General features: G+C 42.9%; 2 protein-coding genes across 3 annotated transcripts in view; both read left to right on the top strand.

Moving 5' to 3' along the window:
* Positions 1-12,309, top strand: part of METTL16 (methyltransferase 16, N6-methyladenosine) — a 49,418-nt gene extending 37,109 nt beyond the window's left edge. For both annotated transcript variants that reach the window (XM_036408483.2, XM_045570984.1), the window contains 2 exons: positions 10,567-10,743; positions 10,882-12,309. In XM_036408483.2, coding sequence (XP_036264376.1) covers positions 10,567-10,743; positions 10,882-11,505 — 801 coding nt within the window. In that variant the 3' untranslated portion in view covers positions 11,506-12,309. The remainder of the gene's footprint in view (positions 1-10,566; positions 10,744-10,881) is intronic.
* Positions 6,258-7,100, top strand: LOC118702507 (basigin-like). The gene has a single exon (XM_036408486.2). It carries the CDS (start codon positions 6,288-6,290, stop codon positions 7,095-7,097), a length of 810 nt encoding a protein of 269 aa, XP_036264379.2. The 5' UTR covers positions 6,258-6,287; the 3' UTR covers positions 7,098-7,100.
* Positions 12,310-12,420: the final 111 nt, after the last annotated feature.

The following is a 12,420-nucleotide window of genomic DNA, read 5'->3' on the forward strand; positions in this document are numbered from 1 at the left end:
TGCACTTAAGCTGCTACAGGGAAAATGGCAATTTCTGATTTGTGGTAACCCAGCAACAGTCTCTTAGCACTGGAGCCCTTGATCAGCAACTGCTTTCCCAGGGGTAGTCCCGGGCCCTCCTGAGGTTTTTAGTGAGCTGGCCTTTTAGTTCACCTTCCCTCTGCTGGACCTTTCCTCACCCCTTGCTTTTTTTTTTAAAGGAGTTTCTATCACCTTATTTCTCCCTTCTTGTTCTTGTAGTGGGTGGGGAAGGAAGAGGATGCTGCTTTAGATGAGGAGAGGAAGCCAAGAAATAGAGCTAGTTAGGCAGAAATATTGACCTACTTTCCAGCCCCCCATCCCCGGTCCGGCCTTTTTAGGGTAAATGTGTGAGTTACTATGGCAACTTCTGTTTTCACTTATCTCAGACCTGACTCCTTTCTGTTGGTGCTGAATGGTGAAAAATTCTAATTCACTGCTCATTCAGTGCCTACACTAAGCCCATTGCTTTTGTCTGTATTTATTTTAGTAACAATATGAGGAGTCCTAGTGTTGATAGAATTTTGTACAATCGTTTTTGACTGATGATGAATATAAGGAAGCATCTTGTAAAGACTGCTCTTTACAGAATTTTAACAAGCCACTTAGAATTCCTTTGTCCCAGATTCTCTTCTAATTGCTTCAGGCGTTATTTTAGCTTAGCTTTCAGAAGCTAGATGCTTGTTAAAAGAAAAAGGAAAAGTAATGTGGCTCTAGCAAGTTGTGCACTCTTAGTATAAACATTGCAACTGTGGTTTTAAAAATTTCTTCCTTTGCGTTCAAGGTATTTCCTGGGACTTTCCCGTCTAGAGAGTAATAACCAGAGGACCTTTTGGAGATCACATGGAGGAAAGAGGTCACATTAATGGAGTAGTCTTGTTAGTGTCAGAGTTTTGGGTCTCCTGACAGTGCTTTATTTTTTTATTTTTTATTTTTTTATTTTTATTTTATTTTATTATTTTTTTAAATATATTTTATTGATTTTTTACAGAGAGGAGGAGAGAGGGATAGAGAGCTAGAAACGTCGATGAGAGAGAAACATCAGCCAGCTGCCTTCTGCACACCCCCTACCGGGGATGTGCCTGCAACCAATGTACATGCCCTTGACCGGAATCGAACCTGGGACCTTTCAGTCCGCAGACAGATGCTCTACCACTGAGCCAAACCGGTTTCGGCTATTTTTTTATTTTTTAATAAGCACACCAAGTTAGTGGATGGCTTTTATTTAGAAGTCCTTTTAAAAATTTTTTTTAATTTTTATTCAGAGAGAAAGGGGGAGGGAGATAGACACACCAATGGTGAGGAAGAATCATTAATCAGCTGCCTCCTGCACGCCCCCTACTGGAGATCCAGCATGTGCCCTGACCAGAAATCGAACTGTGACTCTCAATCCCTGAGCCACAGAGGCCAGGCTCCATAGACTTTCAAACTAGTACCAGATTCCTTTTAGGTATCCCAGAGGATGACAGTCGGGGATACACATCAGGTTGGTACATTAGGCCTTACTCATTTTATCCAGAGATGACCTGCTTTTAGCAATTTTATGTATCGATTATATTTGTTAAAAGGATTTGCTGTTAAGAAATGGTTTGAAAACCAGTACTGTACCAAGTTATACATTATAAAATAGATATGATGATTAGGGAGCTGAACTCTTGAGCAAAACCAAAGTTAAGGACCCTCTTCTTATTTACTTATTCATTGTGGTAATACCAAAGACACAATGATGATTAGTTTTATTGGAGAGAAAAATATGAAGGATTGATTCAGAATTGTGGGTAAGTGCAAAAATAAATGGTAGGGATCAGAATGGTTGAAAGAGTTCAGAAAAGGCAGCAGTTCAAGCTGGGTTTGTCAGAGATGATTTCATGGAGGAGAAATCGTTGTTGTCTGACTCATAGTTGGTGCTCAGTAAGTATTTTCCTGAATGTGGAAAAGAATGATGTCAAATTCACTGCTCACGGGCTGTATGGGGCCCACAACAAATATTTTTGTGGCCCAGAACGTTTTAATAAAAATTTCAGCCGAAATCGGTTTGGCTCAGTGGATAGAGCGTCGGCCTTCGGACTGAAGGGTCCCAGGTTCAATTCCAGTCAAGGGCATGTACCTTGATTACGGGCACATCCCCAGTGGGGGGTGTGCAGGAAGCAGCTGATCAATAATTCTCTATCACTTTCCCTTCCTCTCTGTAAAAAATCAATAAAAAGTAGGTGCGTGTGTGTGTGTGTGTGTGTATGTGTGTGTGTGTGTGTATATGAAGTTAAAAAAATTTCATAACTTAATTTTACAATATCCTGTTATACATAATTATTACCGTATTTTTCGGACCATAAAACGCACTTTTTTCCCCCCAGAAGTTGGGGGGGAAAGTCCCTGCGTCTTATGGTCCAAATATAGCCTACACATATACTTTAAAAAAAAAGTTTTTTTACTTGCCCGGCTCTGTGTGGTCTCTGTGTGCTTGCCCGGCTCTAAAATGGTTCTAAATGCTGCTGTTTACTTTACAGGGTTGATTACATGTGTTTATGACTGTGATGTTGGGTTTTAATGCACATAAAATATTTTAGGACACTATTTGTTTCAGAATCTTTTTTTCTTCATTTCCCTTCTCTAAAAACTGGTGCGTCTTATGGTCCGGAGCGTCTTATGGTCCGAAAAATACGGTAATAACGAACTACAATGTTCGATAATGACTGATCACTATAACCGAGTTGCATTCATTTCCCTTATGCGCCTTACATTCAGGCGCACCATTTCTCTCCACTAATATTAGCAGCAAATATTTTAGCAGTTGATTGCCATGTCATTGGTCTTGTAATGACTTGTTTGGTGTGTGCAACAGGAAATATTTCACTTTCGAACAAGAAAAATAGATTTATTTGAGTTACGCTTATTAATTTGTGCAGTTATTCAGTGTCTGGTAAGTTAATGTTCAAGAAAAATATTAATTTTTATTAAAATGTTCTATTATTTTATGTTAACAATTACTCATTTTTTTCAGCCCTTTGTATTCAGCATGTCTCTATCGAAATAAACCTATGTTTCTATGAAAATTGAAGCTTTTAATTTTTGCAGCCCATATAAACATACATGTTTATTTGACCCGTGTTAGCCATTGAGTTTGACATGCTTGGTGTAGAACTTGTACTAAGGTCCAACATTGCAAGTAGGACATTAATAGATTTAGTAGATTTGAAGCACTAGATGTAGTCTTTGTTGTTTGAATGGTTTACTTCACACACATTGTCATTTTATTGAAAACTGACAACAGCCGAAACCTGTTTGGCACAGTGGTAGAGCGTCGGTCTGTGGACTGAAAGGTCCCAGGTTCGATTCTGGTCAGAGGCATGTACATTGGTTGCGGGCACATCCCCAGTAGGGGGTGTGCAAGAGGCAGCTGGTCGATGTTTCTCTCTCATCGACATTTCTTGCTCTCTATCTCTCTCCCTTCCTCGCTGTAAAGAAATCAATAAAATATATTAAAAAAAAGAAAAGAAAACTGACAACAATTAAGTAAATTAGGTGGTATTATTCCTGCTTACTAGATGAGTAAACTGGAGGCTCTAAGAAGACAGGTTGGAACCCAGATCAGTGTGACTTCACAGCCTATACGCTTAGTCACTCTGGTACTCTGCTTTCCAAATTACTGCTTTTTGTTTCAGTCTGGCTGTGTAATAGCCTGCTCATGTAGGCCTGCATCATCTTGCTTATAGGCCTCTCTTCTCTTGTCAGTCACTTGGGCTCATCCTTTAGCTCACCGTTCTGCTAAAAAACTCCGGGGTGTCTACTTACTGCCAGTGGGAAGTATAGCTCATTTGGCTCCTTGGACTTCCCAAATCTGTCCTTAATTTTCCCTTCCATCCTAATCACTCCCTATTTTTCTGACTGCACTATCTTCTCCTATATTGGCCTCTACTGACATGATGCCAGAGTCATGGCTCACAGTCTGCTCTCTGTCTGGCCCTTTCCTCGGACTTCCCTCTCCTGCAGCCCAGGACAATTCCAATCTAAGCCTTCTTAACCATTCAGCCCATAGAAATCTCTGGACATGTATTTGTATTCTCCATAACCTTCTCTGTGACATACTTTGTATTGGTAATTTGTTTAACTCTGGCATGGTGGATCACACCAAAACTATTGCATGGCGTATAGAAAATGTCTTTTGTGAGCTGGCCTCTCTCTACCTAGCTTTATGTTGAGCAGGTTACTTAACTTCTCTAAGCTTCTATTTTCTCACTTATAAAATGGGAGTTAAATAATATTATAATACCTACCACATAGGGTTTTGAGGATTAAATGTACTTAACACAGTACTTGTAAAATATACTGTATTGTCATTTCCCACCCCCTCCCATATTTAATGTTCTAGTAATGTTGCACTACTGTTTTCTGAGGTTCCTTTTTTTTTTTTTTTTTTTTTAATACATAAAGAGAATGTCTAGCCCATCCGGTGTGGCTTAGCAGTTGAACGTTGATCCAGGAACCAAGAGGTCACAGTTTGATTCCTGGTCGGGGCACATGCCCGGGTTGCAGGCTCAATCCCAATGTGGGATGTGCAGGATGCGGCCAGTCAATGATTCTATCTCATCATTGATGTTTCTATTTCTCTTCCTCTCTGAAATCAATAAATATATTTTTTATAAAGAGAGAAAGGGAATGTCCAGATAGTCACTAGATAAATAAAAATTGCCTGGAGATTCCTCTCTGACCATCAGACTCCTCATCTTTCAAGTTAGTTCGGATACTACCTTCTATAAAGCTTGCCCTGACTCTTCCTAAGCTGCTATTGGGATCCTTCTCCTGTCTTCATTATAGTACTTTGTCCATATTCCCATCATTGTATCTTTTCTGTGGCGCCAACCTAGCATAGTGTCTGGTCCTCAAATAATTGTTAAATGAATGAAAGTAAAGGAACAAGTGATGTGGTAAAGTGATTCTCAGGCTGAGGTACCAGCTATAGCAGGAAACAGTTACTGACAAACCCCTGAGCATCCAGGAGGCAATAAAGAAGTTCCCAGGAAGCATTCAGTGTTCATGAAATCTCCTCTTCTAAAAATCTATTTGAATTTTGGCCTGGCCCGTGTGGCTCAGCAGTTGAGTGTTGACTTAGGAACCAAGAGCGTCACCACTTTGATCCCCAGTCTGGGCACACACCCAGGTTGTGAACTCTGTCCCCACTGGGGTATTGCAGGAGGCAGCCAGTCGATGACTTCCTCCCTTATCAGTGTTTCTTCTATCTCTATTCCTCTCTAAAAATCAATAAAAAAATATTTTTAAAGAAAATAAAATCTATTTGAATTTTGTGTTCTATTCCATAATATATGTTTTTATTTTCACTTTTTAAAAGTTAAATAACTTTACTATTGAGTCAAATTGACAATCTGAGAAGATACACTATATTTATCATTTGGTTCCATTGCTATTTTTACAAAGTATGACACAAGTAATAAGGTTAATTTTATAAATAATAAAAAAGGTTAATTCTGTTTTTTATAGAATCATTTCTTCTTTTTTTATTATTTTTTTATTTTTACCTTTCTCTTCCCAAAATGCAGCTTACAGAATTAACTATAATTCTACATTAGTATATAATCATTTTTTTCCCTTCTTCTTGGATTGTCACTTTTTATTGAGTTACTAGAGGTCCGGTACATGAAAATTCATGCAATGGAGAGGGAGTCCCTCAGCCTGGCCTGCCCCCTCTCACAGTCCAGGAGCCCTCAGGGGTGGAAGGTGGCCCGGTGATCAGAGGAAGGCGACTGCCCTATCACACCTCTGCTGCTGTCACCACCGGCAGTGGAAGCTTTGGCCAGCTCTGGTTACTTGAGCCTTTTGCAGCTGGGCAGCCACCATCCGAGGCTTGCCTGCACCTCTGGCCGACCCTGGAGGGCTAAAGGGAATGGGGGACTCCAGAGGCAGGTATACGGAGCTAAGGGAACTGGGCACTGCCATCTTGTGGCTGTGGCTGCCGCCAGCTTTGAGGCCGTGGCAGTCAATTAGCATATTCCCTCATTGGCTGTGGGCACCACCATTGTTGAGGGCGGGGCACTCATTTAGCATTTACCTTCCTTATTGGCTGTGGACACCACCATTGTTGAGGGCGGGGCACTCATTTAGCATTTACCCTCCTTATTGGCTAAGGGTGCCACCATCTTTGAGGGTGGGGCAGTCACTTAGCATACTTCTTCCTTATTGGCTGTGGGTGCTGCCGTTTTGCGATGGTGTGAGGGTCAATTAGAATATTCCCTATTTAGGGGGACCGCGGTGATATGGCCGCGGCACAACTGGTGGTTCTGGGGCTTGTCCTGCTGGGCGTCAAGAGCGGCTCCGTGGCCGGGAGCAATATCTCGACTTCCATACTTGATATTGGCTCCAAAACACGGCTCACCTGCACCTTGGACTCCAATAACACTGCCATCCTGGGACACCGCTGGGTGAAAGGGGACAAGGTGCTGCAGGAGGACTCGGAGACCGGTCTGACAACGCAGTATGAGGTAGACACACACAAGGGCTTGGGACAGTACTTCTGCACCTTCCTCTCGGAACCTGCAGGCAGAACCGCCAGCGTGAATGTGAAGGGCCCCCCCAAGATTAAGACTGTGAAGAAGTCAGAGCATGCCACCGAAGGACAGACAGTTGTGCTGGCCTGCAAGTCTGACTCTTTCCCCCCAGTTACCGACTGGTTGTGGTACAAGATAAAGGACGGTGGGATCCAGGTCTTGACCAACACGTCCCAGAGCAAGGTGGTGGTGTCGTCGGAGACCAAGACGGAGTTGCACATCCAGAACCTAGACCTGGCAGCAGACCCCGGCAAGTATGCCTGCAGTGGCACCAACACAGAGGGCACCGACCAGGCCGTCATCACCCTGCGTGTACGCAACCGCTTCGCTGTCCTCTGGCCCTTCCTGGGTATCGTGGCTGAGGTGCTCCTGATTGTCACCATCATCTTCATCTATGAGAAGCGGCGGAAGCCGGACCAGGGCCTGCATGATGAGGACACGGGCTCTGCTCCGCTGAAGAGCAGCGGGGACGTGAACGACACGACAAGAATGTCTGCCAGAGGAACGCCAACTGCGTGAGGCAGCGAGGAGGAGCCTGTGTTCCAGGCGTTCCTGGTGGTCACACCATTCCAAGTCCTCTCCCCTTAAAGGAAACCTACCCTGCAAAGTAGACCACACTGTTAAATCACATGTTTTCTCTTATTTTTAAAAGAAACTAAGCTAGGGTTTCCTCTGTAGAATTCCATTCCTTAGAGGTTTGGTTTTTTTATTTTTAAGAGCACTCCAGGGGAGCTGCGAGGTTCTGTGGGAAGCCCCTGCTGTCCCCTGCCTATCCCCTCCTTGTCCCTTCCTTGCACCCCCAACCCTGCCCTTGGTGTCCCCTGGCCATTTAATTTAGCCTCTAGTTCGACATGCTGGGGGCTGTGGAGGGCAGACTGGCTTTTCCCTGTGACACCTCCTTCCACAGCTCACCTCCTGCGGCTGCTTTCTGCCACCTCACTGCCCTCTTCAGGAGGGCACAGGTCACAATGCCTGGTGTCCTGCCTGCCTGCAGCAAGTCCCGTCACATCACTGCAGGTCTGTGTGACCTGGTACAGCCTGACTTCATGGCCACCCCTCAGAGTATCCCCTCCCTGCTCCTGCCATCCCCACGCCGGAGGAGGGGGGTCTGGGTGACCATCACGGGGTGTGAGTTGCTGTAACAGTCCCATTCGCATCCATGCACGTGGTGACTGAAGAAAACCCCTCCTCAGTTGGGCCTGAGGTTTCTTCCTTCATAGCATCCTGACTTACATGGGAGCCCCCAACCCCAGCTGCCTGCTCACCAATAAAGGCTGACCCACCTCTTCAAAAAAAAAAAAAAAAAAAAAGAGGAATATTCCCTATTTACTAGATAGGATAACGACCTGTGCAGGTTTATTGGTACCAGTCACCCCAAACCCTCCCCCAAGGTGGTAGGTCTTACATTTATTCTATTGCTGTTTATCAAACCATTTTATTTGGGTTTCAGTTTCTAATTATTTTTAATTCCTAAAGGAACTCTCATTTTGGAGTTTAGGATTTTTGTTAAAATTGCTTTCAAAGTCCACATAGCTAATTTGAAATATCCAAAATAGAATACCCCTGTGCTTTAAAACTGGGTTTGATTTTTTTTTTTTTTAAATAGCTGGAAGGTATTTCTTAAAACTATTAACATGATTTCTTAAAGTAATGTAATAACTGGCCCTTCAAGGTGACTATTTTAAGGCAAAGACTTCCCTTGAATGCGAACATATTGTTTGACTTAAATATTTATTTAAAAATCAATTTTGCCCAACCAGTGTGGCTCCAACAGTTGAGCATCGACCCAGGAACCAAGAGGTGGAGTGTTCGAGTCCCAGTCAGGGCACATGCCTGGGTTGCAGGCTCGATCCCCAGTAGGGGGTGTGCAGGAGGCAGTCAATTGATGATGTTCCTCTCTCATTGATATTTACATCTCTGTATGCCTCTCCCTTCCTCTCTCTCTAAAATATCAATAAAAACATTTAAAAAAATAAAAATCAAGCTTGTGTGATTTATTTATGCCACAGACATCTTGATTTATCTATTAATTTAGAAGTTTCCTGAGGGCAGGAATCATACATTCATTTATTCTATAATTTTTTTAACAGTATATGGTAGTTGGCACTTAATATTCACTGAACAGATGTATATCTAAACTATTATACTATGCTTTTTTCTATCTTCCTTCATTAGAGAAGAAGGTACTGTTTTGTTTCAGGTTTGTTTGTTTTTGTGTTGTTTTTTTTGTATTGATTTTAGAAAGAAAAAAAGGTGGAGAGACATTGATTTGTTATTCTAGTTATTTAAGCATTCATTGGTTGTTGTTTTTTTATTGATTTAAAAAAATTTTACAGAGAGGAGGGGAGAGGGATAGAGAGTTAGAAACATCGATGAGAGAGAAACATCAGCTGCCACCTGCACACCCCTTACTGGGATGTGCCCACAACCAAGGTACATGCCTTTGACTAGAATTGAACCTGGGGCTTTTCAGTCCTCAGGCCAACACTCTATCCACTGAGCCAAACCAGTCAGGGCACATTGGTGGTTCTTGTATGGGCCTTGACCGGAGAGCTAACTGAGCTTTGAATTATCTTAATTTTTCTAAAGTTTTGATAAATTTTGTCAACAAGTAGGAGTCTCTCTGTCTCTTAAAATAAAGTATCCATAATATATCTGGTCTTAGCTGAATCTTTAAAACAAAACAAAACAAAGCAAAAAAACATTTAGTAAGTATTTACTTTAAAGAAATAATTTCCGCCAAAACCGATCTGGCTCAGTGGATAGAGCGTCAGTCTGCAGACTGAAAGGTCCCAGGTTCGATTCCGGTCAAGGGCATGTACATGGGTTGCGGGCACATCCCCGGTAGGGGGTGTACAGGAGACAGCTGGTCGATGATTCTCTCTCATCAATGTTTCTAGCTCTCTATCCCTCTCTCTTCCTTTCTGTAAAAAATCAATAAAATACATTTTTTTATAAAGAAGAAAAGAAATAATTCCCAGCAATGTCTTTTGGCTTATAAAGTGGAACTTGAGTCCCTCTAGTGGATGGAGTATAATTCACTTTCCGAGCTTGAAACAGGAAGATGAACCAGCTTTCAAACACTGTTCTCATCTGCACTGGTGTCCCCTCTCCCCAACTAAGAGGCAGTGCTTAGTTGGTCAGTTGATTGGCTTGAACATTAGACAAGATTCACCAGTCCTTCTCATCTGCCCATGTGATCCTGGTACCCTGGTCATTCTAGCATGTGATCTCACAAGCTATGCCTCGCCAGCTTTTCTCTCAAGCTTCAGCAATTTAAACTCAGATGACAAGTTGGTGCTTTTCAGCCATGCAGTTCTTTATAGAAAAGAACACAGTGCCCCTAGGGTTTTTGAGTTGCCCTGAAGGAAGTATATACAGGCCCATTTGGGGCACAAGTAGATTAAGGACATTTACTTATTGGAGTTGTTGTTACAGACTGATGGCCAGAAGCATGGTATGGCAGCAGAAGGACCTGGGTTTGGGATTCACATCCTAACTTTGCAGTTAACTACCTATGTGACCTTGAGCTGGTTAGTCTCTCTGTCTTAGTTCTCCCTTCTGTAAAATGGGGAGGTGCTAAACCTATTTTCTAGAGTTAAGTATTAAATATTAAAAATAAACATGCAGCCCTAGCCAGGTGGCTCGGTTGGTTGGGTGTCATCCTGTACACCAAAGGGTTTGGGTTTGATCCGCAGTTGGGGCACATGAGGAAAACAACAGATTGGTGTTTCTCTCTCACATTGATGTTTTTCTCTGTCTCTCTCCCTTACCCTCTTTCTAAAAATCAATAGAAACATAGCATTGGGTGAGGATTAATTAAAAAAAAAAAACAACAACACAAAAAAAATGTCAAAGAAAAGCCTTTGTGTTTTGAGTGCTCTATGATTGATAGCAGAAGTTATGGAAATTTCCCTGAGTTCATTACAATGCATTCGATTATTTCTATAACTTTCCCCTCTGTTCCCATTCCTCCTTTTTCTTTCAGTCACCACCAAGTAAGCGAAGAAAATTAGAGAAGCCGAGGAAACCCATCACGTTTGTAGTGTTGGCGTCTGTGATGAAAGAATTATCCCTCAAAGCATCCTCTTTGGGCTCTGAGACAGTGGAAGAAGGCATAGTAGTTGTGACAACATGGATTGAAAAAATTCTCACTGATCTTAAGGTACCTGGTTATATACATTGAAAAAGTACTTATATCTTTTTACTTTATTTTCCTTTAAAAAAAAAAGGGGGGGGGAGAGTTGTTTTGAGAGTTAAAAAAGTGATTTCATATAAAATTCTGTTTTTTTTCTCTAAATAGGTCCAGCATAAACGAGTTCCGTGTGGAAAGGGGGAAGTTAGCCTTTTCCTAACAGCCATAGAAAACTCCTGGATTCATTTAAGGAGAAAGAAAAGAGAACGAGTGAGACAATTGAGAGAAGTCCCTCGAGCTCCTGAGGACGTCATCCAAGCTTTGGAAGAGAAGAAGCTCCCCCCCGAAGAGTCCGGCGGCAGCCACGACGTGGCCCCGGGCCCCCGGAACAGTGTCCTGTGTGGGCCTGCTCCCCTGGAAGGCGAGCCAGCCACTGTGGAGGGCCACGGCCCAACCCCGGAGGCGCTTTCCCAGGAAGGAGACCCAGGACCCGTGGAGGATGAAAGGAGTGAGGAAAGGGGAGACATGGAGGTTTTGGAAAGCGGTAAAGGCTCTAGCAATGGAGCCCAGGACCGAGAGGCTTCTGAGCGGCTCAGCAGCCCATTGTCTGAAAAAGAGACCCCTCTCCAAGGAGTGGCTGGACATTACCTTTTCAAGTGTTTGATAAACATTAAGAAGGAGGTCGATGATGCCTTAGTTGAAATGCACTGGGTTGAGGGTCAGAACAGGGATCTGATGAACCAGCTTTGTACCTATATACGTAACCAGATCTTAAGGCTTGTTGCCAGTTAACTCCAAACTTCGTGCATAGTTGGAAAAGTTCTACAAAGCAGCTTGCTTGCAGTGGCCTGTGGGGTGGCAAGAGAAATTCTGCCATGGGCCTATTGGCAGCATTATGTGGAATTACCATTAAAAACAAAAACAAATAAATTCGTTTTTAGACCTCCCCCCAATCCACTTTTTTTAAGTTGCAGGGCACTGTAGTGTGGTAGTCCAGGAGGAAGAATTGTGATTATCAGCATCAACAAAAAGCCATCAGAAAACTCATAATGGATCTAAACCTGAGTTAGTCTGATTACCTTAGCTTTAGACCGCTTCTCTGAGGCCAAAAGGATTATTTTTGGAATCTGGTCTGGATCAGAACCGCACAGAGCATCCTGCTTTCTCGTCCCCCAGATGGAGGCAGTCCACCTGGGCAGTAGGCTCTGTACCCTCTTCCAGAGTCACCTTCAAGACTGAAGCCTTTCCCTGGGTACATGTGATTGCCTGCCTCTGAGTCAGTCCTCGGGAAAGATCTGGCCGGATGGTAGGAGAAGGGAGAGTCAGGGAGAGGAAGCTTAGTGATGCCAGGAGAGGGCTGCTCTGGGGAGTGCCTGGAAACGTCACATTCCTGACTCATGTCCGTTTTGATGTTGCTTATTCCAGAAACAATTAGGTAAGCAAAACTCCCAGATGTGCGTGACTGAGACACGACAGAATGAAGCCATACCCCTACCTCCAACCTGTTGAAAGTACTGTTTGTAGTAGTTTTACTAATAATGACATTTGAAATGGAGCTTCGTTTTGTTTTTAATATAAGAGTAATTCTGAATTGAAGACTGTCCCTCCTGTTTGAATCCTCAATATATTCTTGAGGTTGATTGGGTAAATGATGATAAAAATAAGAAATGGAGTAAGCAGTAGGTTGCTTAAGAAATTCTCATCTAT

The sequence above is a fragment of the Pipistrellus kuhlii genome, unplaced genomic scaffold, assembly GCF_014108245.1.
Source record: "Pipistrellus kuhlii isolate mPipKuh1 unplaced genomic scaffold, mPipKuh1.p scaffold_m20_p_39, whole genome shotgun sequence".
In the NCBI taxonomy this organism is placed as follows: Eukaryota; Metazoa; Chordata; class Mammalia; order Chiroptera; family Vespertilionidae; genus Pipistrellus; species Pipistrellus kuhlii.